A 21,176-nucleotide genomic window follows, 5' to 3' on the forward strand; every position below is an offset into this window, starting at 1 on the left:
ATATCACGTGCTGCCGGATCCTTTGTAACGGGAAATAATTGGAGATTGAACCTGGGACCTTCTATATGCCACGCAAGAGGCTCTATCTCAAATTCAAGGGACACGGGAGAGATGCGCTGTGCCAGGAATTGCTCCACAGCCAGCCTTACTCTCTCTGACTCCAGTTTTCTAGCAGCCTCCATCCAATGGAAATTAGAAGAGGTGGCTCAGCTCTGTACCTGTGCCTTGGCCAGTGCACAGAGCTGCTTTCTACTGGGTCAGACCACTTGATCTAGTTCTTGGGTGTCGAACTCATTTGTTATGAGGAACGGATTTGACATAAATGAGACCTTGTTTGGCCAAGCCATGCTGGGCCAGGCCAGATGTGTACCTATTTAAGATTAGGTAGCAGAGATAAAAAATTTTATAATGGAAATAGACAAACACAATTAGAGATTTTTTTAAAAAAACCTTAAAATAAAGCATTCTTAAAACATTAGCACTCATTAGACTTAAAGGTGCTTTCTTTGTATCTCTCCCATGGGATCCAGGGAACTGGGAAAAGGAAGCTCTGGCCCTTGCCTTCCTTCTCCAAGGGACCAGAAGGGGGAGGAGCCTCAGCCAATAGAAGGAAGAGAGGCTTAGTTCAGTAGATCTGCCGTGCGATTGAGAGAGCCTGACAAAGCAAGCTCTCCCTTCCCACTTCCTTCCCAAGGGAGGAGCCTCAACCAATGGAGAAAATAGAGTCTTTGTTCTGTAGCTCCTGTGCAACTGAGCAAGCCTTGCAAAGCAAGCTGTTATGTAGAAGGAAGCAAGAGAGAGGGAGAAGCAAGCAGATGACAGCCAGTTGCTCAGGGGCCTGATATGAGCCCTCGAAGGGCCTAATTCAGTCCACTGGCTGCATGTTTGACACCCCTGGTCTAGTTGGTTCTATATTGCCCTCTAGAGTCTCAGCCAGAGGTCTTTTATGTCACCTATTACCTGATCTGTTTTCACTTTCTGCTGTTCTCTTTGCTTCACTTTGCTCTCATAATACTAGGCGTTTTTTGCCTGTGCTCCAGCTGCACAACCGGACAAAAGTTCTTCTTCACACAACCCTTGTTTGAATTAGAGAGCTCACTGCTCCAGTTTATGTTGATAAATACTGGCTTAGATGGCTTTCAATGGGGACCAGACAGAGGAGAGATCTCAGAATGGTCATCTACAATAGCTTAAATGGAACCTTCAGGTTTCAAGGTGGTCTGTCCCTGAATATCCGTTGCTGTTTGGTACAAGGCAGGGAGGGTTCCCGCCTTCTGGCCTTTCAGATGGGCTTTCCAGAAGCATCTGGCCAGCCACTATTGGAAGCAGGATGCTAAGTGAGAGGGACCTTTTTCTCAAAAGACGCTGTTTGTTTCTCATGGCCCTCTCTGGACCTCCTCTGGATCCAGTCTAGTTTCTTTGCCTTTAACCTTCTTGATCTTGCTTCAGCCCTGATCCTTTGGCCCCCACTCCAACAGTGCCACCCAGTACTCCCTCCTCCCCTTTGCCAGTAGGGTTGTTTTACATCTGTTCCTGAGTAATACAAGACATTGAGGACAAAAGACCAAACTGGTCTATCAGGGAACACCATGTAGGTCTTTTACCTGGCTGCTCTATGTGAAGGTGTGTGTCACATACTTCCAGCCTTGTTTTGGAATTTCAAAACACTGCTTCTTCAGGTCACTGCATCGGATCTGCCAGTCTGCGTGAGCCCGGCCCAGGTTATCCTGCCCCCCTGGGTGAGCATCAGCAGCTGCAGCTTCCAAGAAGAGCGCAAGAGGCCCAGCCTGACTTGGCAGAGGATGCCCAACCATCCCAGCCCTTGGGCTCCTTTTTCCTTCCCAAAAGAACATCACATCAACAGTGCCCTGCATCTTCTCTTTGGCAACTGACTGCAGGTTTATGCCACTGTTTTGAAGGCCCGCCTGTTCCCATTATCTAGCCACTCGCTTCGGTCTGCCTCAGCTTCTCCCTGCATTCTGAGAAGAGGTGGGCAGAGGCAGCAGAGTGGTGGTTTTGGTAGTTCTGTGCCTCTGAAACGCCCTGTCGAGGGACATTTGACTGGTTCCTTTCCCCCCCCCCCACCCCATGAAGCCATAGCTGACTTATAGTGACCCCTTGTGGGGTTTTCAAGGCAAGAGACATTCAGAGGTTGTTTGCCATTGCCTGCCTCTGCTTAGCAACCCTGGACTTCCTTGGTGGTCTCCCATCCATGAACTCACCTGGGCTGACCCTGCATAGCTTCCCAGATCTGACAAGATTGAATTAACCTGGGCTGTCTAGGTCAGGGTGCAGCTCCTTACAGCAGGGAAAGGGGCTGCCATTAGCAAAATAGATCCATAGGTCCAAACCAGGATGCATGCAGCTCTTGAGAAGGACAGAGAGTTGGTGTTGCAAATGCTCTTTGAATTTCCTATGTCCAACCATAGTGTACAAGCGTATAAAATGTTAGTTAAACTACGGCTGCACTTCTTTGTGGCTGACTAAGCCAGTTTGGTGTAGTGGCTCAGAGAAGCAAACTCTCTGATTCAGTATAAAGCAAAGTGGGTTTGAGTTGCCACTCCTCCACATTCAGCTGCTGGGTGACCTTGGGTCAGTCACAAGTTCTCTCAGCCATTCTCTCAAGAGCAGTTCTCTCAATACTCTCTCAGTCCCGCCCCCCTCACAGGGTGTCTGTTGTCGGGAAAGGAAGGGAAGGAGATGGTAAGCAGCTCTGAGACTGCAAGTGAAAGGCAGGGTATAAATCCAATCTCTTCTTCTTCATCACAAATGCCTCTGGAGAAGAAAGTGTCCCACAGGTTGCCTGAGATGGGAGGAGGTTATGGCTGAAACTTTTCCAGCAGGAGGAGGAAACTGTGAGGATGAAGGGCAGGTTGGCTGGCCTTCCCCAAAGGCGCTTTTGCCATCTGCTATGGCAAAAAAAGTACCCTATAGTCTCCTCCCACCTTGGGCAAGGAGTTACGGGGTGTTCAGTAGGAAGAGGTGGTAGCAATGGGAGTGGCTTGTTGCTGTGAAACACAGTGTGGTGCAGTGGTTAGAGCATTTGGAGTGGGATTTGGGAGACCCAGGTTCAAATGTTGACTCTGTTGTGGAAGCCAGCTGGGTAACCTCAGCCCAGTCGCATGCATTCAGCCTAACCTAACTCACAGGGATGTTGTGAGAATAAAATGGAGGAGGAGAGAATAGTCGAAGAACATAAGAGAAGCCATGTTGGGTCAGGCCAGTGGCCCATCCAGTCCAATACTCTGCGTCATACAGTGGCCAAAAACCAGGTGCCATCAGGAGGTCTCTCAGTGGGACTTCTGTCCCACTCTTGCCCCTCAAGCACCAAGAACACAGAGCATCACTGCCCCAGAGAGATTGTTCTAAGCTGCTTTGGGTCCCCATTGTGGAGAAAGGTGGGGGTATAAATGAATGAACACAGATGTCACATTATCGAGCCTTCAGTTCCCTAATATGCAGTAGCCACGGACAACATTAACACAACACAGTAAACCCCTTTTGTTAATGTATGTCTCCGTGCATCCTTTGATAGATGAGAACTCGTTTTACTAAACCAGGGCTGTAGTGGCTTGAGTGCTGGGCTAGAATCGGAGAGAGCAGGGTTCACATGATCTCCCCCCTGCCATGGATGCTTGCTGGGTGACCTTGGGCCGATGACACTCTCGCTCAGCCTAACCTGCCTCAACGGTTGTCGTGAAGGCAAAATGGAGAGGAGAATGATGCAAGCTGCCCTCAGCTGCGTGGAGGAAGGGTGGGATAAAAATGTATCGGGTAGATTTTTGAATCTTGGGGGAAACGACTTTGTGGCCACACTCCTTGGATGCCAATTCCTTTGTTAGGTTATTTTTAAAATTGGCCACAGGGAATGTGTTTTGGTTTATGCATTGCATCTTACGAATAGTGATATCTAACCAAGAGTTGCTTTGGATGCTAATTGTGGAAAGCGGAGACATAAACACGGTTAAATTATTTGGGGGGGTCAGGGGGGAAATGTCACAAGTTTGGTCCGTGGTTTAGTGTATTACAGTTCGCTCCTGCTGTTTACTCTCTTCCCCATTTTATTCTTGCAACAGCCCCATGAGGGAGGTTAGGCTGAGACTGAGAGCTGGAAAGGAAACCTCCCTATTCAGACAGAGCTAGCTTCTGAACCCCAAGAACGAGGAGGCAACATTGGGGGAAGGAGAACCCTGGCCTTTGTGCCTTCTTTGCTGGCCCTCCAGGGCAACTGATTGGTTTTGGTGTGAAACAAGAGGCTGGATTTGATTGACCACAGGTCTGATCCTGCAGCTCTCTCTTCTGACTGGGTCAAGCAAGCTTTGTGGCCAAGTGGAGATTTGAACGCAGGTCTCCATTTCCCAGCTCAGTGATCTAACAAGAACATAACATAAGAGAAACCATGTTGGATCAGGCCAATGGCCCATCCAGTCCAACACTTTGTGTCTCACGGTGGCCAAAAAACCCAGGTGCCATCAGGAGGTCCACCAATGGGGCCAGGGCACCAGAAGCCCTGACACTGTTTCCCCTCCCAAGCACCCAGAATACAGAGCATCACTTGCCCCAGACATAGAGTTCCAACAATAAGCTGTGGCTAATAGCCACTGATGGACCTCTCCATATGTTTATCCAATCTTCATAGTTCGGCTACAGTGGCTTCTTTATTCACAATGGCATTCTTGAGTGTGGCAGGATCTTGCAGCCTTTCGTTGGCCAGAGCACAATCGGTTAGAATAAGTTGCATTCCTGAGCTGTGGTTTCTCTCGGAAATCAACTGGAATCGTGTCCAAGGGACCGATGCTGAGGATTTGAGAGCGGCGAGGATTTCTGCTTACCAGCTCTTCCTCCCCTCCATAAACAGGCTTGAGCTCACCAAACAAGCAAATCTGCAGAAGGGCCAAGTTAATTACAAAGCCTCATTAAACGCTTTGAGAAGGGGGGGGGGGGAGCAGGAGGCTAGATTCCTGGCCGGAGCCCAGGGCCCCCCCTTCCCCTTCCCTGGGGAGATCTCTGAGCACCTGCTCCAGGCACAGCCTGTTTTTCCAACTACCCCGCCACACCCTGGCCAAGCCAACCTCCTCTTGCCTTTCTTCCAGGTACTACCAGAGCATCTACGACACAGCAGAGAACATCCTGGTGGACTATCCCGAGTCGAAGAGCCCTGAAGAGGCCCTGGATTATGTGACGGAGACAGCTAAGGTTGGGTGTATTGACATGATCGGGGCGGGGGGGGGGGGGGATCTTCCATCTGTCCTTTGCAAAGGGTTTCATGGGGGGGAGCACCTTGTATTGTCTTGCGTGCTCGGTTGCCATAGAGACACGCCAGCAGCCGGCACACAGGCCAGGCACGGGAGGGCTGTTGGCCTGCTCTCTCCGTGCGCCGGGCCTGCCTGTCTTGATTAACACCGAGCCCTCTTCCCTTTTCTCCGCAGTCCCTGGCAGAAGTGGCCACTGTGGTTGCCCGTGCTCTCTACCAGCTTGCAGGGGGAAGTGGCAACGCCTCAGCTATTCAGGCAGATCCAAGGACGGTACGAGCAGATGGGATCCGGGGGGCCTGGCGCCTGGCCTGAGCCCTCATGTATTTCCCTTCTGTCTCTCTCTCTTTCTCTCTCCTTGTGTTGACACAACATGTTGTCTTGCATCCTCTCCCAGAGCAGCTTTCTCCCTTTTTTTTCTTTAAAGGGGAAGGGGGTCTTTCTGCCCTGATTTGTTCCAGTTGGGATGGGGAGAACAAACAGGCCCCGCTGATCCTGGAGTAGTCTTCGAGACCAGTCTTGGGAAGGCGGTGTTGCAAACGGTTCCTTCTCTCTTGCCGCCCAAAATGTTTTGGAGGGTGGGGTAAGAAACACTGCAACCTATCTGAGATCCAGCATGGAGAAGCCGTGAATGTGCTGTCATCTGTCAGTGCAGTGACTGCTGCAGAGCAGGGAACTGGAGCATGCCCCTAAACTGGGCCCATCTGGCTTATTACCAAGATCTGCTGGATGCAGGCCCTTTTCTTTCTCTCATTCTTTCTCTTGCTGCAGATGCTTCTGCCTTTCTAGACCGATCAAGATGTGGGTAGCTTGTTAGTCTGTCTGTAGCAATAGAGACCAGTAGCACCTTAAAGGTTAATAAAATTTATGGCAGAATTTGAGCTTTCATGAATCGCTGCTCACTTTAGGTATCTGAAGAAGTGTTGGCCTGCTCTCTCCGTGCGCCGGGCCTGCTTGTCCTGATTAACACCGACCCCTTTTCCCCGCAGCAAAAGCTCAAACCCTGCTGCAAGTTTTGTTAGTCTTTAAGGTGCTACTGGACTCTTTGCTCTTTTCTGGTTTTGTAGACTGTTATCTTACGGGTTTTCCGCCCATTGTTCTGCTGGCTCTTCCTTTTGGGCTGCATATGGTAGTCGTAATTAACTGCGCCACAATTTTTATTATCTTCAGTGTCAAAAGATGGGTTATCCGTCCTCCATACCAGATACTTGTCACTTATGCCAATCAAACATTTTAGCACAAAATTACTTGGCAGGACGTATTCTTGATAGGGCAGTTGGACGGGCAAGAATCGGAGCTCCCACATGTCTTAGAGAAACTTTCTTGGGAAAACAAATGTTCACTCACAGAATGCTTTCTCCCCTCCTCCCTTTTTAATTTCCAAGTCAATCTTCACAGCTTTCATGAGGTCTTGTAACTTTCTGGGGGGAGTAGACTTGTAGGTGCAGTTTCTCAGGATGCTAAATTATGTATTCAGAATATCGTTCTATTCTGATGTAGAATTATAGACTTTGAACACAACACTGAAGATGTGGAAGATGGACTAGATGACCTATATGGCCTCTTCCAACTCTGGGATTCTATAAGAGTAGAAGAGTTGGCTTTTTTATACTCTGCTTTTCTCAGTTTTAAGGAGTCTTGAAGCAGCTTACAATTAACTTCCCTTCCTCTCCCCAGGCACCATGTGGGGTAGGTGGGGCTGGGGGAGCTCCAAGAGAACTAGAACTGGTCTGTGGTCACCCAGCAGGCTTCATGTGGAGGAGTGGTGACTCCAACCCTGTTCTCCAGATTAGAGTCTGCCTTTCTGAACCACTAAACCCTGCTGGTCTCTTTAGAGTGCTTTGTAACCAAGCAGAGGTTTGAATCCTGATCTCTGACAGGCCACACCACAATGGCTTGGTGATCCCGACTGAGCTTTTTCATGTCATTGTCAGGTCACACGTATGTTGTACGGCTTCCTGGTCAGGACAAACAACAGCTGGTTCCAGTCAATTATTAAGCCAGACTTGAAAGGGATTCTGGGTAAGTTTCGTCTGAGGGTGGTGGTGGTAGGGTTCTTCCTGAGGCAGTATCCTGACTGTGTTGCCTCTGCTTGAGCAGCCTGTCTCTAAAATTCCCTCTTGATGCCTCTTCTTCCAGAAAATGAACCCCCTCCGTACTACATCGCTGTTTTGAAACCTGTGAACGCAACCTACCTCGTCCACTACGTCTTGGCCAATCTGACGGGCACTGTGACCAACCTGACCAAGGAGCAGTGCTTGAACTCTGACGGAGACGTGAGTTGGCTTGTCCTATTCCTTTTGATTTGCTGCATGTTCAGGCTTTCCCTTCCCCAGCACTCGTTTTGCCCCTTTGCGCCAGAGACTCTCAGCACACAACACCCCACCATCCAGCTTGAAGGATCCCCTCCATTCCCTTGCAGAAGTCCTGTAAAGATGGGGAAGGCTAAAACTATTAATCCCCTGCTGCAAATCAGGCCGTCTGCTCTGCTAGCCCTGCCACTCCTCAGTCCGTGCAAGCGTAGGTCAGGCATCCAGACGATTCATTTTTTATTTTATTATTGGATTTATATCCCGCCCTCCCCACAAGTGAGCTCAGGGTGGGTCACAACAACAGTCAATAAAATAAAGAAAGTACAGATTAAAAATTTAAAATCAACATAGCACAACACGATCTCTGGTGCCCACCGATGCCTCCCACTGGCATGGAGTATATAAAGACTAACAACAGAGCCTGTTCAGCAGATGCAAGGATGGTTCTTGAAGGCAGTTCACCTGGGCAATATGGGCGTGAATGTTGGAGACGTGTAAAATACCATAGCCCTGACCCAGGCTCATCCCATCTCATTAGATCTTGGAAGCTGAATAGGGTTGGCCCTGATTAGTATTTGGGTTAGTGGGAAGGCTTCTAGTATCCTGGCCCCACTGATGGACCTCCTGGTTTTTTGGCCACTGTGTGACACAGAGACTTGGACTGGGTGGGCCATTGGTCTGGTCCAACATGGCTTCTCTTATGTTCTTATGATGGGAGACCATCCAGAAAGTCTAAGGTTGCTATTCAGAGGCAGGTAATGGCAAACCACCTCTGTTTGTCTCTTGCCTTGAAAACCCTATGTGGCCTCCATAACTTCATTTGCAACTTGACTGCAAAAATATAATAAAAAAACCCCACAACCTATTACAAGGCCTTTTGAATCTAATCCTCTGTGCACCATCATCTGCCATTCCACAGAGCAGATGGGAAAGCAGAGAACTCCAGGGAGGCAAGGAGATGACTCAGATAAGAAAGCCAAGGGGTGTGTGGTTGCATCGCTCTAAACCAGTGGAGCACTTACCTGTTCTATGCCATAATATGGATGAATGCGTTTGTATGACAAATTCCTGATATCTGACTGCCCCGTTCCTGGCCAGTTTCATTTGATGACAATACTTAGCTGTCAGCAATCTTGTGAGCAAGTTCCCAGTAATGTTCCTGATTATTCCCTCTCAAAAGGTTGAGGACCACAATTATTAGCAGTCATTTAAAAAAAAATAACATGGAAGGAGGAAATCGTTAAGAGCGTTTGTTGTGCAAAGTCATAGAATGTCCACTTGAAAAGCCCAGGCTGGTGCTTACTGCCAGATAGTATGGAGATAGGGAAGTTCATCATGCTCATTGGAGGTCACAGCGACTGATGGGTGACTGCTTGCTGACTCTGTTTTCCGCAAAATCTCCATCACAGAGCCAACTTATAAGTGGAACTTTGCAACCTGTGGCTTTGTTAAGTCTACATGATTGAACAGCAGATTCTCAAGTTCCTTCCCTCCATTGCCAGATGTTGAATGACATTCACAGAAAACTGTAGTTCATTTGATTGCATCTGATTTCTGCCAGTTCTAGCTCGTCCATTCCCCTACAAACCAGGTTTCCAGGCCAGGATAAAAAATGCCATTTTCCACACAGATGTTTTGCTCTGCCTTGGCTTCCTTTTAGGCAGTCCTGTTTGGGAAGCATCCACATTATATCCTTTACTGGCCCTGCTTCTTTATTTCTTTCTCCCTCTGCTTTGCTGTGATTCCCCCCCCCCCTCCCCAGATTTGGTTTGGTATGTTCTTTGTTGAAAGTTTGCAGTCAAAGCACCTTTAAATGCAGTGTGTATGAGAAGGTGAGCATTTTTGTAGGTCCTCTCCCACATCAGAACCATTTCTCTGTTCCTGTAGTCACCATCTCCTTCTCATTGGAAGGTTTTTGTCAAGCTTTTTTAAAAAATGGTAAGAGCTAGATTACTATAGCCTAGTAATATTAAGTTACTCTGTCACACCAGTGTTTTTGTTCCCAGCTTTCATTTTTTACAAAAGGTAAGTCTATAGATATTTTGGTGATGGAGTTATAAGGGCAAGTGTGGTGGCTACTCATTTCCCCTCCTAATTCTATAATTAAAAGACAGCTGGAAACCTGTACATCGATTTATTGCACCAAGATGATATTATTAGGCTATAGCAATCTAACCAGAAAAAACTTCTGCGTGGGTGCTCTGTTACTATTGTGCATATCTCTGCATTCACAGCAATGATAACAGCTACACAGAGAGTTGTGTCTGTGTGGGGTATGCAGAGAGGAGAGCAAACTACGGTTTGTGGTGTTTGAATTTCATGACTAACTATTCACTACCTGGCCATATATAGGGGAAGAAAAGAACACATATTTTATTTTATTTTATTTTATTTTATTTTATTTTATTTTATTTTATTTTATTTTATTTAGAATTTATATCCCGCCCTTCCCACGGGTGGCTCAGGGCGGCTGAGTCCACCTAGGTTTCTTGCTTATAACAGCAAGTGGTGGTTTGCCGCTCTGCCTCTTGTGAACTCTCCAACTGTTTGGCACACACTTAAGCAAATTGCTATGATAGCTGCAGTTGCCAACAGTTTTGCAGTTTCTCGATGCTGGAAAATGACATCAAGGTCTTCGAATAAAGAAGGATCCAAAATATGAGGCCTTTGACAAGAAGCCATATTCAAAGTGTTTATTTTTAACTTACAGGAGAGCTTTTCACCAATTTAGGAACCCCTGAACTTGGTTTCCCCAGAGACTTTTTGTTAACAGTATTTATTGTTGTTGTTGTTATTCACCCCATCCCAGCTCAAGCCAGGCTCTGGGCAATTTTTTTGAGAATTTTGTTTCCACAAAGAGGTTTCAGAACTCTGTTCTGGTGTATTCCCCAAGGAAGAAAAGCCTTGGCAAGGGTGCAAATAAGGGCAGTGACATTCTAAAATACAGCAAAGCAACCCATAGGATAACACTAAACTTCAGGCTCACTAATCCAAGTTACTGCAAAAATCTTTAAAAGTTTTGCTAAATTCTTAATGGTGAGATAAAATTCTCTAACAAGCACAGAGCACAGTCTAGCAACTGGCTGATTATTGCAAATCAATGATCACGTAAATGCATAAAATTAATAACAATATACAAGTTAGAAGTGTCTGGGGAAGTGGGGTAGGAGAAAATAACATTGCCTGTGTCTTGCCAGTCTCCTGAAAGTCCAGGCAGAATCAGCAGCCGGGTCAAGCACACCAGTTCACTTCCACTCTCTTGTAGTCACCATCTTTGGTGTAGTGGTTAAGTGCATGGACTCTTATCTGGGAGAACCGGGTTTGATTCCCCACTCCTCCACTTGCACCTGCTGGAATGGCCTTGGGTCAGACATAGCTCTGGCAGAGGTTGTCCTTGAAAGGGCAGCTGCTATGAGAGTCCTCTCAGTCCCACCCACTTCACAGGGTGTCTGTTGTGGGGGAGGAAGATAAAGGAGATTGTGAGCCGCTCAGAGATTCGGAGTGGAGGGCAGGATATAAATCCAGTATCATCACGATCTTCCTTTCTCTGCAGCTGTATGAGTACGCGTGGGTGCAAGGTCCCCTGGACCCCAACTCCACTACATCTAGCCGCCTTCCATTCTGCGTCAAGTCAACGGTCCGCCTAGCTTCAGCCAGCTCCCCAGCCTTTGAGCTCGGAGACTGGGGCTCCACCCAGTACTCTACCTGGACGGAGAGCCGTTGGAAAGAGCTCCATGCCCGGATCTTCCTCATAGCCAGCAGGCAGCTCGAGGTAAGCATCTGCATCTCCAGAAGCATAACATAGCAAAGTGCTTGGCAGCAGGAAGTCGATGAAGTCCAGGAAGCAGAATTCCAGTCGGTGTTCTCTACCCTTTATTTTGCGTACAGTTCTGAAAATGGTAGAGGTTATCAGGAGCCCTGGCTCTCTGCTTCACTGCACGATGTTTTGGTATGGTGACTCACAAGGTCCAAATTTACTTTGTATGGTGACCTATCCAAGTCCAGCCCTCCAGTGCTGTATCCCTATCCCCTGGGCATCAGCAGTCTCCATCCCCTTCCAGCTTTGGCCTTGTTGTTGTGGCAACTGCCCCCACCCACCCATCTACCACTGATTTCTCAAGGCAAAGATTACTGCCCTGCCTCAGTTTCTTGTACCTTTTGGCTGAGGTAGAACTTGAGTCTAGTCTAAGTAAGAATTCTTAGGTGGTTAAGGCGGCACTTCTTTCTGTTTCTGGTAAGAATGCACTTGTACCCCCTAAGCTACAACCGCTGTATCTGCCTGAAAATGGTATACCTTCTATATAGCCTTTAGAGGTTGAGACTTTAGACCCCAGTGTGCATAAATCTTGGAAAGGGTTAAGATTTCTGGACACTGGTGGTGGGGAAATGCTGGATTTCTGAACATTTGTGCAGTCCATGCAGAGTGAATGAGCATGCACATATAAACTCTTCTGCATGACTTTGCCCCAAGTCATGCATGAGTCAAATTGTACCCTCTCTAAGCTTAAAATACATGTTAAGCTCACTGGATCACACAATCCCAGTGTAACATGCCATTCGGTTCATATTCAGCAATTTTTCTGGCTTCAGATTCCACCCCCCACCCACCTTGTGTAGTGCCAGTTTGGTGTATTGGTTAGGTGCAGGGACTCTTATCTGGGAGAAACGGATTTGATTCCCCACTCCTCCGCTTGCAGCTGCTGGAATGCCCATAGCTCTCCCAGAGTTGTTCTTGAAAGGCCAGCTTCTGGGAGAGCTCCCTCAGCCCCACTTATCTCACAAGGGTGTCTGTTGTGGGGGGAAAAAATAAAAGAGATTGTAGGCTGCTCTGAGACTCTGATTCAGAGAAAAGGGTGGGGTATAAATCTATGGTCATCTTCTCCTCCTCCTCCTCCTCAATGGCGAATTGAGTCTCATTTTGTATCCAGCAAGGGCAGCCTCCACTTTCAAAGATGCTTCTCTGTAAAGGTTGTGGGGCGGGGGAAGGTGGACTCTGTGGGTGAGGTCTCTTGTGTGGATGCTATTTGCAGCACAGGAGCTCAACCCCTTGAGGCTTCAGTAACACTGCTGCATCCTTTTATTGATTCCCGCCCCCCCCCCCCCAATGATCGCTTCACACCCATCATTTCGGTTCTTCTTGTCCTCCTGTGCTAGATCATCACACTCATCGTGGGCATAGTAATCCTGATCATCTCGTTCGTTGCCACCTACTTCATCAATGCCAAAGCGGACATTCTCTTCACAACCCCACGGGACTCTGAAGCTGTGGCCTATTGAAAGCTCCTCCCCTGCAAGAATTCCCCCAAGAGGCCTGCAAAACTGGGCAAGAGATGATGGACAGGTAGACGACTTGAAACGGCTGGTAGAGCAACACTGGAGCCTCTTCCCTGGTTGATGTGCACAGTGGAATGGAAAGGAGTCCCTTCCCTAAACCTTGACTGGACGAAGAGAGCAGCGGTTCATGGACTCCCCCATCCCCACCTCACCTCTTTGACTGTCCTCTGCATACAGGCGCACAAAAAGGAACAGTCGGATGCCTTGTGAGTGAGGTCTACGTAGGCATCTCAGTGAGGCTGTGAGTCCAATACTGAATCTTCCTCTCGAGGGGTCAGCATGGATTGGGAGGGGACTCTCTGCAGTTAGAACGCTGGCCCCTCCTCCACTTTAAAGATACAGATTATCTGAAGAATTCCTCCTATCCCGAATTATCAAGATGCAACTAAAGAAGGACCTAGACCTGGGAGAGTGGGGTGGGATGAGGGTGGGAAAGGGGAAGTTAGGTGTAAAATATCATTTTTTAAAAAAAAATGGATTTTTTTTTGTACATATGATATAAATAGCTTGGTTTAATTAAAAAAAAAAAATCACCCTACTTACTAATTAAATCCTGTGATCCCATGGCTTTTTTCTCTGTTTCTTGGAGAACCTGAGGAATCCAGGGTTTTGTGTTGATGGATTTGAGGACAGCATTTTCCGTCGCACAGCCTAAACTTTGAAGTGCATTTACTTTGTGTGGCCACAACAAGGGTCAAGGAAATTGCAGAACTACTGCTATGCCTCCAGGTCGCCAAAGGAGGGTCAGTGGTATCTGTTTATGAGCCCCGGTGGTGTGGAAAAGAGACGCAAAGGAGACCCAATATGAGATGGTTTGTATTCAAATTCAGTCTCCTAAGTAATTGTAATTTAAGAAAGCAAGTTTTCAGTCCTCGGAGCTTTGAAGGTTGTCTTAAAAGTATTTGGCAGTGCCTGCCATAGTAATCAGAGAGACTGTTGGGTCGGCTGCAGGGAGAGCTGTATCTCCCATCTTCCTTTGCTGAATCCTCTTTGCAGACATTCACTCAGTCTGAGTCTGAGCCCATGGCAGATTCGTTTTTGCTTTGCATACATTAAACTTTCTCTCTTCAACAGGGAAGGGTAAGGATCCTGTTTGTGACTTTACATGAGACACTCAAGCGAAAGCTGAGCATATAAATCTTTCAAATAAATAAAAATAGTAACAAATTCATGACAGCTGTGCATCAAGATTACACTGGCAGCATAAGCCAAAATTGCACAGTTCTATCATCGGTGTGAATTCCCGATCAGTTAGACGCTGATGCCACCAGATCCATTGGAGGGCTAAATTTTAGAAGCAAAGGATGTGGGAGTAAAGGATCTAAACAAACCACACGACCCTCCCCAAATGCCTTTCTTCTCAACAGAGCTCAGATATCAGCATTGTGCTCAGCTGCCAGAAAGGCATTTGGGGGGGCGGGGGGGGCGGGGAAGCAAGCTGCTTTTGGAGGGTGAATCCCGAGTATGGCTGCCCCACATCCCTTTGCCCATTTTACATTGTCGCTCCATTTGCTATGTGATTGGAGGACAGGCCAGGTTTAAGCAGCCTTCTTTGCTAACGGTATCTGATACTGAGGGGGACACTGCTTCTGAACATGGAGGTTCCATTCCTTCCTATTGAGCCTGGCAGTAGCTCTTCTCCATGGATTTGTCTAATCCCTTTTGAAAGTCATTGAAACCAGCAGCCCTCACCTCTGAATATCAAATCCTGGAATGTGTTCTGCAAAGGACCTCATTCTGTATCTACAGCCCATTGAATTCATCTAGTTACTCTAGGATTATGACAGAAAATTTTCCTCTGCCCTGCTTTCTCCACAGCCTACATGTGATTTTTAAAAACCTGCTTCTTTTTCCTAAACCAAAAAAGTCCTTTGAGTTTTTCCATTTGCTGATACAGAAGATGCTTCAAATCTTTGATCATTTTCCACACCTTTTCCCAGAGATCCTTTTTTTTTTTTTAGTTTGGGATAACCAGAAGTGTACATCATTATTCCAAATGTGTCCCGGTATATAGCTCATCAGTTCTCATATAGGTTCTGCAGGAGGTTTTATCCCCCTATGTTATTTTCCCCTTTAGAATGAGACAGATATTCTTTCATCCGTTCTTTCTCCCCCTCCCCAGCCCTTGGAGCTGATGGCTGGCAAGGCAAAGAAGCAGCTGCCTTTGTTGTCTGTGCCTCCGCCACTCTGTGGACAGCCAACAGGTCTCCCTGCGGACAGCGCAGTAAGCTCTCCCCACCCCCAGTTTGCTGGCTACCGAAAGTCTAGTAGCAGCGGGACGGGCTGCAACCCAAAGCTGTCCAGCCAGGGCTGCTGCCGTTTCTGGAAAACACCAAAGCCTGGCGCCAAATGTTTGCCTCGCCACACTGGACTCCTTTGATCAACCCTTCCTCTGACCATCTCCTAAATCTGTATTTCCCAGCCTGCGGGTCACAGGTTCTTGCAGTTTTAATGATTGGTGATTTTTTTCCCCAGCAGGTTCTGATACCGAGTAAAATTAAAGCATTCCAAAATGTTTTGGGGACCACTGTGAGGCGGGATTCACTTTTGTACGTCTTTTTGTATCCCTCAGTAACCCAAACAAACGGCAGTCTTCAGGAACTCATACGGACGAATGATTAGGTTCCTAAACCACACTGATAAACTTCATTACGCTCAAGTTTCTTCTACGGTCAGAAGGCTTAAAATATATGGATAGAAAGGCAAAACAATTAGATAACATTAGTACAATTTCAGAATACAGTTAAAAGAAGTGTAATAAAGTTTATCAGTGTGGTTTAGGAATCTATTCATTCTTCTCTATGAGTTCCTGAGGACTGCAGGTTGTTTGAGTTACTGAGGGGTACAAAAAGATGTACAAAAGTGTATCTCGCCTCACACTGATATTCCCTCTAAGCTGTGGGCTCTTGTAAGCAAAGATTCTACTTTGTGAGCTAGTGGCATTAAAGTTGTGAGCTTTTGCATAAATCAGTTGGATCTGGGGCCATTGTTCCTGAGCTGAGACAAAAAATGTGTGAGCTGGAGACAAAAAAACTGTGAGCTAGCTCACACTAACTCAGCTTAGAGGGAACACTGGGGACCACTGTTCTAAATCGAGGTTCTGTAAGCACAGAGAGGGTAGTAAACTGGCTGCACTTTTATTCTGTATGGCAGGGGTGGCCAACGGTAGCAGATGTTTTTTGCCTACAACTCCCATCAGTCCCAGCCAGCATGGCCAATGGCTGGGGCTGATGGGAGTTGTAGGCAAAAAACAGCTGGAGAGCTACCGTTGGCCACTGCTGCTGTATGGGCAGGCTGTAAGTCCCAAGGTTTGATCCCTGCCATTTCTGATGATAGGAGGATCTTTGGTAGCAGTGCAGCAAATAAACTCGATCCCAGACACTGTGAGGAAACTGAGCTAGATAGCCTAGCCTTGGGGTAAGGCAGTTTCATACATTATTTGGAAAGCCTCTTGCTTTCCCAGGTTCAATAGTAAGATTTCATGTTTATATAGTGCTTCCCATATTCAAAGAGCTTCACATACATTGGGTTAGATCTGGTGCAAAATTCCTGTTTATACTAGAGGTCATGCACAACTGAAAATGTAAAGAAAAAAAAGACGATAATAGCCACTTATGCTAAGTCAAACGTGATGCAACCAGTTTCTGGGCATTCAAATCCTAGAGTTGGAAGAGTCATCTAGTCCAACTACTGCACCATGCAGGAAACTCACAAATATCTCCCCCTAAATTCATAGGACCTTCATTGCTGCCAGATGGCCATCAAACCTCTTGTTTAAAAACCTCCAAGGAAGGAGAGCCCACCACCTCCCGAGGAAGCCTGTTCCGCTGAGGAACTGCTCTAACGGTCAGGACGTTCTTCCTAATGTTGAGCCAGAGACTCTTTTGATTTAATTTCAACCCATTAGTTCTGGTCCTACCTTCTAGATATTAGAATATATTTGGAGGAAAGTGCTAGGTTTTATGCAAGTGGAACTTTGCTGAGTCTGTGTTTCTGCTTGTGTGTCGCTGAATCCAAACATTCCATTCTCACGTAATCCTTACGAACAATCCTGTATGGTAGTCCAGTATCATCCCCTTATGGCAGACCGGAGAAGGCTGAGAGGGGTGGCTTGTTGAAATCTAAGACACAAGTTTGGCTTTGATTAAGCATAATCCAGGAGTCTCCTGCATCAAACCTCATTCTCTCTAACCCTTTGCCACCAGCTCCCTGATTAACAGATCACAATTGGCGAGGAAAAATGTTTCCACGTGCTCTCTGGAAAGCTACTGCCGATAAGATCTAAGGTTGATGGGTTCCAGGCTTTAGGCTAGAGACTCAAGTTTTGTGGGCTTGGTCTCAGGGTGGTAGACTGAAATCTCAGGGCTCGGAGCTCACCCACTTGATGGCTTCTTCTAAGATTGGATGCCACCTCTGTTTGTGGTGTGTGCTGCATGTGTACGTTGGAGATGAGACATTCACGTGGATAGCTGTGTTGCCAGCAGAACAAGGTTTGAGTCCAGTGGCATCTTTAAGACCAACAAAGTTTTGTTCAAAGTATAAGCATTCGTGGTCAAGCACACTTCTTCAGATACAAACAATTGAATAGAATCTCCTCAGGTTCTACTTACTTTAAAAGAGAGGATAGATAGGGGGCAGTTTGACAGTAAGAACTCAAACACATTTTACAGGTGATAATTCACTTCCATGTTTTAGTTTTTTGTGTATTATGATGAATAGCCCTGATGTGGCTGGGCCAGGCTAGTCAGATCTCAGAAGCTAAAAATGGACTGTGGTTAGTATCTGGGTGGGAGACCACCAAGGAAGTCCATGGTCACTATGAAGAAGAAGGCAAAAGCAAACTACCTCTGTAGAGAGCCAGTTAGCGTAGTGGTTAATTGCACGGGCTTTTATCTGGAAGAACCGGGTTTGATTCCCTGCTTCTCCACTTGCACCTGCTGGAATGGCCTTGGGTCAGCCATAGCTCTCATAGAACTGTCCCTGAAAGGCAGCTTCTATGAGAGCTCTCTCAGCCCCACCCACCTGTGTGTCTGTTGTAGGGGAGGAAGGTAAAGGAGACTGTAGGCCGCTCTGAGACTCAGAGTGAAGGGTCAGGTTATAAATCCAATATCTTCTTCTAAATCCCTGGTCTGAAAACCCTACAGTGTCACCATAAATTGACTGCAGCTTCATGGCAGTTTATACACAGCATAAGTGAAAAACAGCCTAATTAGCCCAGAATAGCCCATGGTCATCAGAGCTCAGAAGCTAACCAGGGTTGGCCATGGTTAGTATTTGGATGGAAGACCACAAAGGATTTCCAGAGTCATCACTATGCAGAGGAAGGCAATGGCAAACCACCTCTCTTAGTTTCTTTCCTTGAAAACTCTATGGGGTCTCCATAAGCCATTCTGAGACTGAGTGACGGGCAGGGTACAGGGCTTTTTTTGTAGCAGTCACTCCTTTGCATATTAGGCCACACACCCCTGATTAGCCAATCTTCCTGGAGCTTACAGCAGGCCCTGTACTAAGACCCCTGTAAATTCTTGGAGGATTGGCTACATCAGGGGGTGTGGCCTAATATACAAAGGAGTTCCTGCTACAAAAAAGCCCTGTATAAATCCAATCATCTCCTTCATTGCAACTTGATGGTACTTTTCTCAAACTCCTCCCCAACACACCATACACGTCCACAATGATTGCTCATGTCTTCAAAACTGCATGGTTGTGGCAACACAAAACCATAGAAGCCCTGTGGCACAGAGTGGTAAGCTGCAGTTACCAAGCTCTGCTCATGACCTGAGTTCGATCCCGATGAAAGCTGGGTTTGGGTAGCCGGCTCAAGGTTGACTCAGCCTTCCATCCTGCCGAGGTTGGTAAAATGAGTACTCAGCTTGCTGGGGAGAAAGTGTAATGACCGGGGAAGGCAATGGCAAACCACCCCGTAAAAAAGTCTGCTGTGAAAATGTTGTGATGCGATGTCACCCCAGAGTTGGAAATGACTGGTGCTTGCACAGGGGACTACCTTTACACAAAATCATAGCTAATCAAGAGGGTACACTTCCATAGCGAGTCCTCTTAGGCCAACTGCTGTAGTGTGTGAGAGGTGCTTATATGTAGAATGTGAGAAAGCTTATGTGCAGAATGCCATTTCTCCTTGAAAAACTGGAGTTGCCTTATTCACAGTCAAATCACCGATCCATCTAGCTTGTTACCATCTGCCCAGACTAGGGCTGTTCAAGCACATGCTGGCTCTGAGCTGGGAGCCAGCCTCTCTCCCAGGTGTATGCAGTCAAAGGAAGGATACTGGGCAAGGCATTTCTCATCTCTCCGGTGCTCAAGTTTAAAAAACGTGAGAGGCTTCTGTGAGAAGCTGGTCAGTCGTTGGTCTTTGCTTCTAACCAGCCTTGAGTGTTGCAACAGAGGGAAAAGCCTCCCAAGGCACAGCTGGGGCCCTTGAATTCTCCTGTTCTCATGATTTCCTACGTGAATTAGAGCATCCCTAATGCTAATAAAGCAGTAGTGGGTGAGACTTTACATTAGGACCTTCTCTGTTTATTTTGGCTTTTCTATTTGGCTGCCCCCTCCCCAGGTAGGGAGGCTGTCTCCTGTCAAGAATAAAGTTCCAGTTCAGTGACTGCTTCCCCACCTGATCCTGTCAAGAATGTTAGAAGAGGTCAGTCAAATCATCCAGGATCCTTTTCCCAACAGGCAGCAGTTATGCACTTCTGGAAACTCAGGAGCAGGTTGTAAAAATGGCAACACTCTGTCATTGCTTGCCCCAAAGTATGAGGTAGACTCAGGGGTGGAATTCTAGCAGGAGCTTCTTTGCATATTAGGCCACACCCCCTTATGTAGCCAATCCTCCAAGAACTTACAAGGCTCTTTTTTTGTAAGCTCTTTGAGAATTGGCTACATCAGGGGTGTGTGGCCTAATATGCAAAGGAGCTCCCTGGGTAGACTACCTCTGAACCAGGAAGATTCACTTAGCTATTACAGCTAATAGCAATGGATACTTCCAGTGCTAGCTTTCTTGATTTTTGGCAGGAAGACGACATATAAGGTATCGTATTTATATTATTAGAGGAAGACTAGGCTTATCTTTTTCACTTGTGCCATCAAGAAAAAAAGAAGGGTCTGTCTTCAGTCCGCAAGCAAATTACAGTGTTTGTACAGTGTGGCCTTTGTAGTTAACAAGAGAGTGAGGAAGGCAGTAATGGGATACAATCTCAAAAATGACAGAATGATCTTGGTCCGTATCCAAGGCAAACCATTCAATATCACAGTAATCCAAGTCTATGCCCCAACCACTGATGCAGAAGTGGCTGAAGTGGATCAGTTCTATGAAGATCTACAACACCTTCTAGAATTAACACCAAAAAAGATGTCCTCCTCATCATAGGGGACTGGAATGCCAAAGTAGGAAGTCAAAAGGTAACCGGAACAACTGACAAGTTTGGCCTTGGAGAACAAAATGAAGCCGGGCAAAGGCTAATAGAGTTTTGCCAAGAGAACAAACTGGTCATAGTGAACATCCTCTCCCAACAACCTAAAAGGCGACTCTACACATGGACATCATCTGATGGGCAACACAGATATCAGATTGATTATATACTCTGCAGTCAAAGATGGAGACGCTCCTTACAGTCAGCAAAAACAAGACCTGGAGCTGACTGTGGCTCAGATCATGAGCTACTCATTGCAAAATTCAGGCTTAAACTGAAGAAAACTGGGGAAGCCATGAAGCTATTCAGGTTTGACCTTGATCACATCCCTTATGAATATACAGTGGAGGTGAAGAATAGGTTTAAGGAACTAGAGTTGATAGACAGAGTGCCTGAGGAACTATGGACGGAGGTTCTTGACATTGTGCAGAAGGCAGCAATCATCACCATCCCAAAGAAAAAGAAATGCAAGAAAGCAAAGTGGCTGTCTGATGAGGCTTTACAAATAGCTGAGGAAAGAACGAAAGCGAGAGGCAAAGGTGAAAAGGAAAAATTCCCCCTACTGAATGTAGATTTTCAGAGAACAGTAAGGAGAGATGAGGCCTTCCTGAAGGAACAATGCAAAGCAATAGAGGAAAATAATAGAATGGGAAGGACAAGAGATCTCTTCAAGAAAATTGGAGAAATCAAAGGAATGTTTCGTGCAAAGATGGCCATGATAAAGGACAAAAACGGTAGCGACCTAACAGAAGCAGAAGAGCTCAGGAAGAGGTGGCAAGAATACACAGAAGAATTATGCAAGAAGGATCTCAATGTCCTTGACAACCATGACAGTGAAATCGCTGACCTTGAGC

At 46.7% G+C, this 21,176-nt stretch overlaps 1 protein-coding gene across 2 annotated transcripts in view; it reads left to right on the forward strand.

Annotated features, from left to right (window-relative positions):
* Window positions 1-13,462, forward strand: part of NCSTN (nicastrin) — a 43,747-nt gene extending 30,285 nt beyond the window's left edge. For both annotated transcript variants that reach the window (XM_060253593.1, XM_060253602.1), the window contains exons 12-17: window positions 5,094-5,196; window positions 5,430-5,525; window positions 7,187-7,274; window positions 7,392-7,528; window positions 11,118-11,336; window positions 12,719-13,462. In XM_060253593.1, the coding sequence (XP_060109576.1) occupies window positions 5,094-5,196; window positions 5,430-5,525; window positions 7,187-7,274; window positions 7,392-7,528; window positions 11,118-11,336; window positions 12,719-12,841 (766 nt within the window). In that variant the 3' untranslated portion in view covers window positions 12,842-13,462. The remainder of the gene's footprint in view (window positions 1-5,093; window positions 5,197-5,429; window positions 5,526-7,186; window positions 7,275-7,391; window positions 7,529-11,117; window positions 11,337-12,718) is intronic.
* Window positions 13,463-21,176: the final 7,714 nt, after the last annotated feature.

The sequence above is a fragment of the Heteronotia binoei genome, chromosome 1 (genome assembly GCF_032191835.1).
Source record: "Heteronotia binoei isolate CCM8104 ecotype False Entrance Well chromosome 1, APGP_CSIRO_Hbin_v1, whole genome shotgun sequence".
Classification (NCBI taxonomy): domain Eukaryota; kingdom Metazoa; phylum Chordata; class Lepidosauria; order Squamata; family Gekkonidae; genus Heteronotia; species Heteronotia binoei.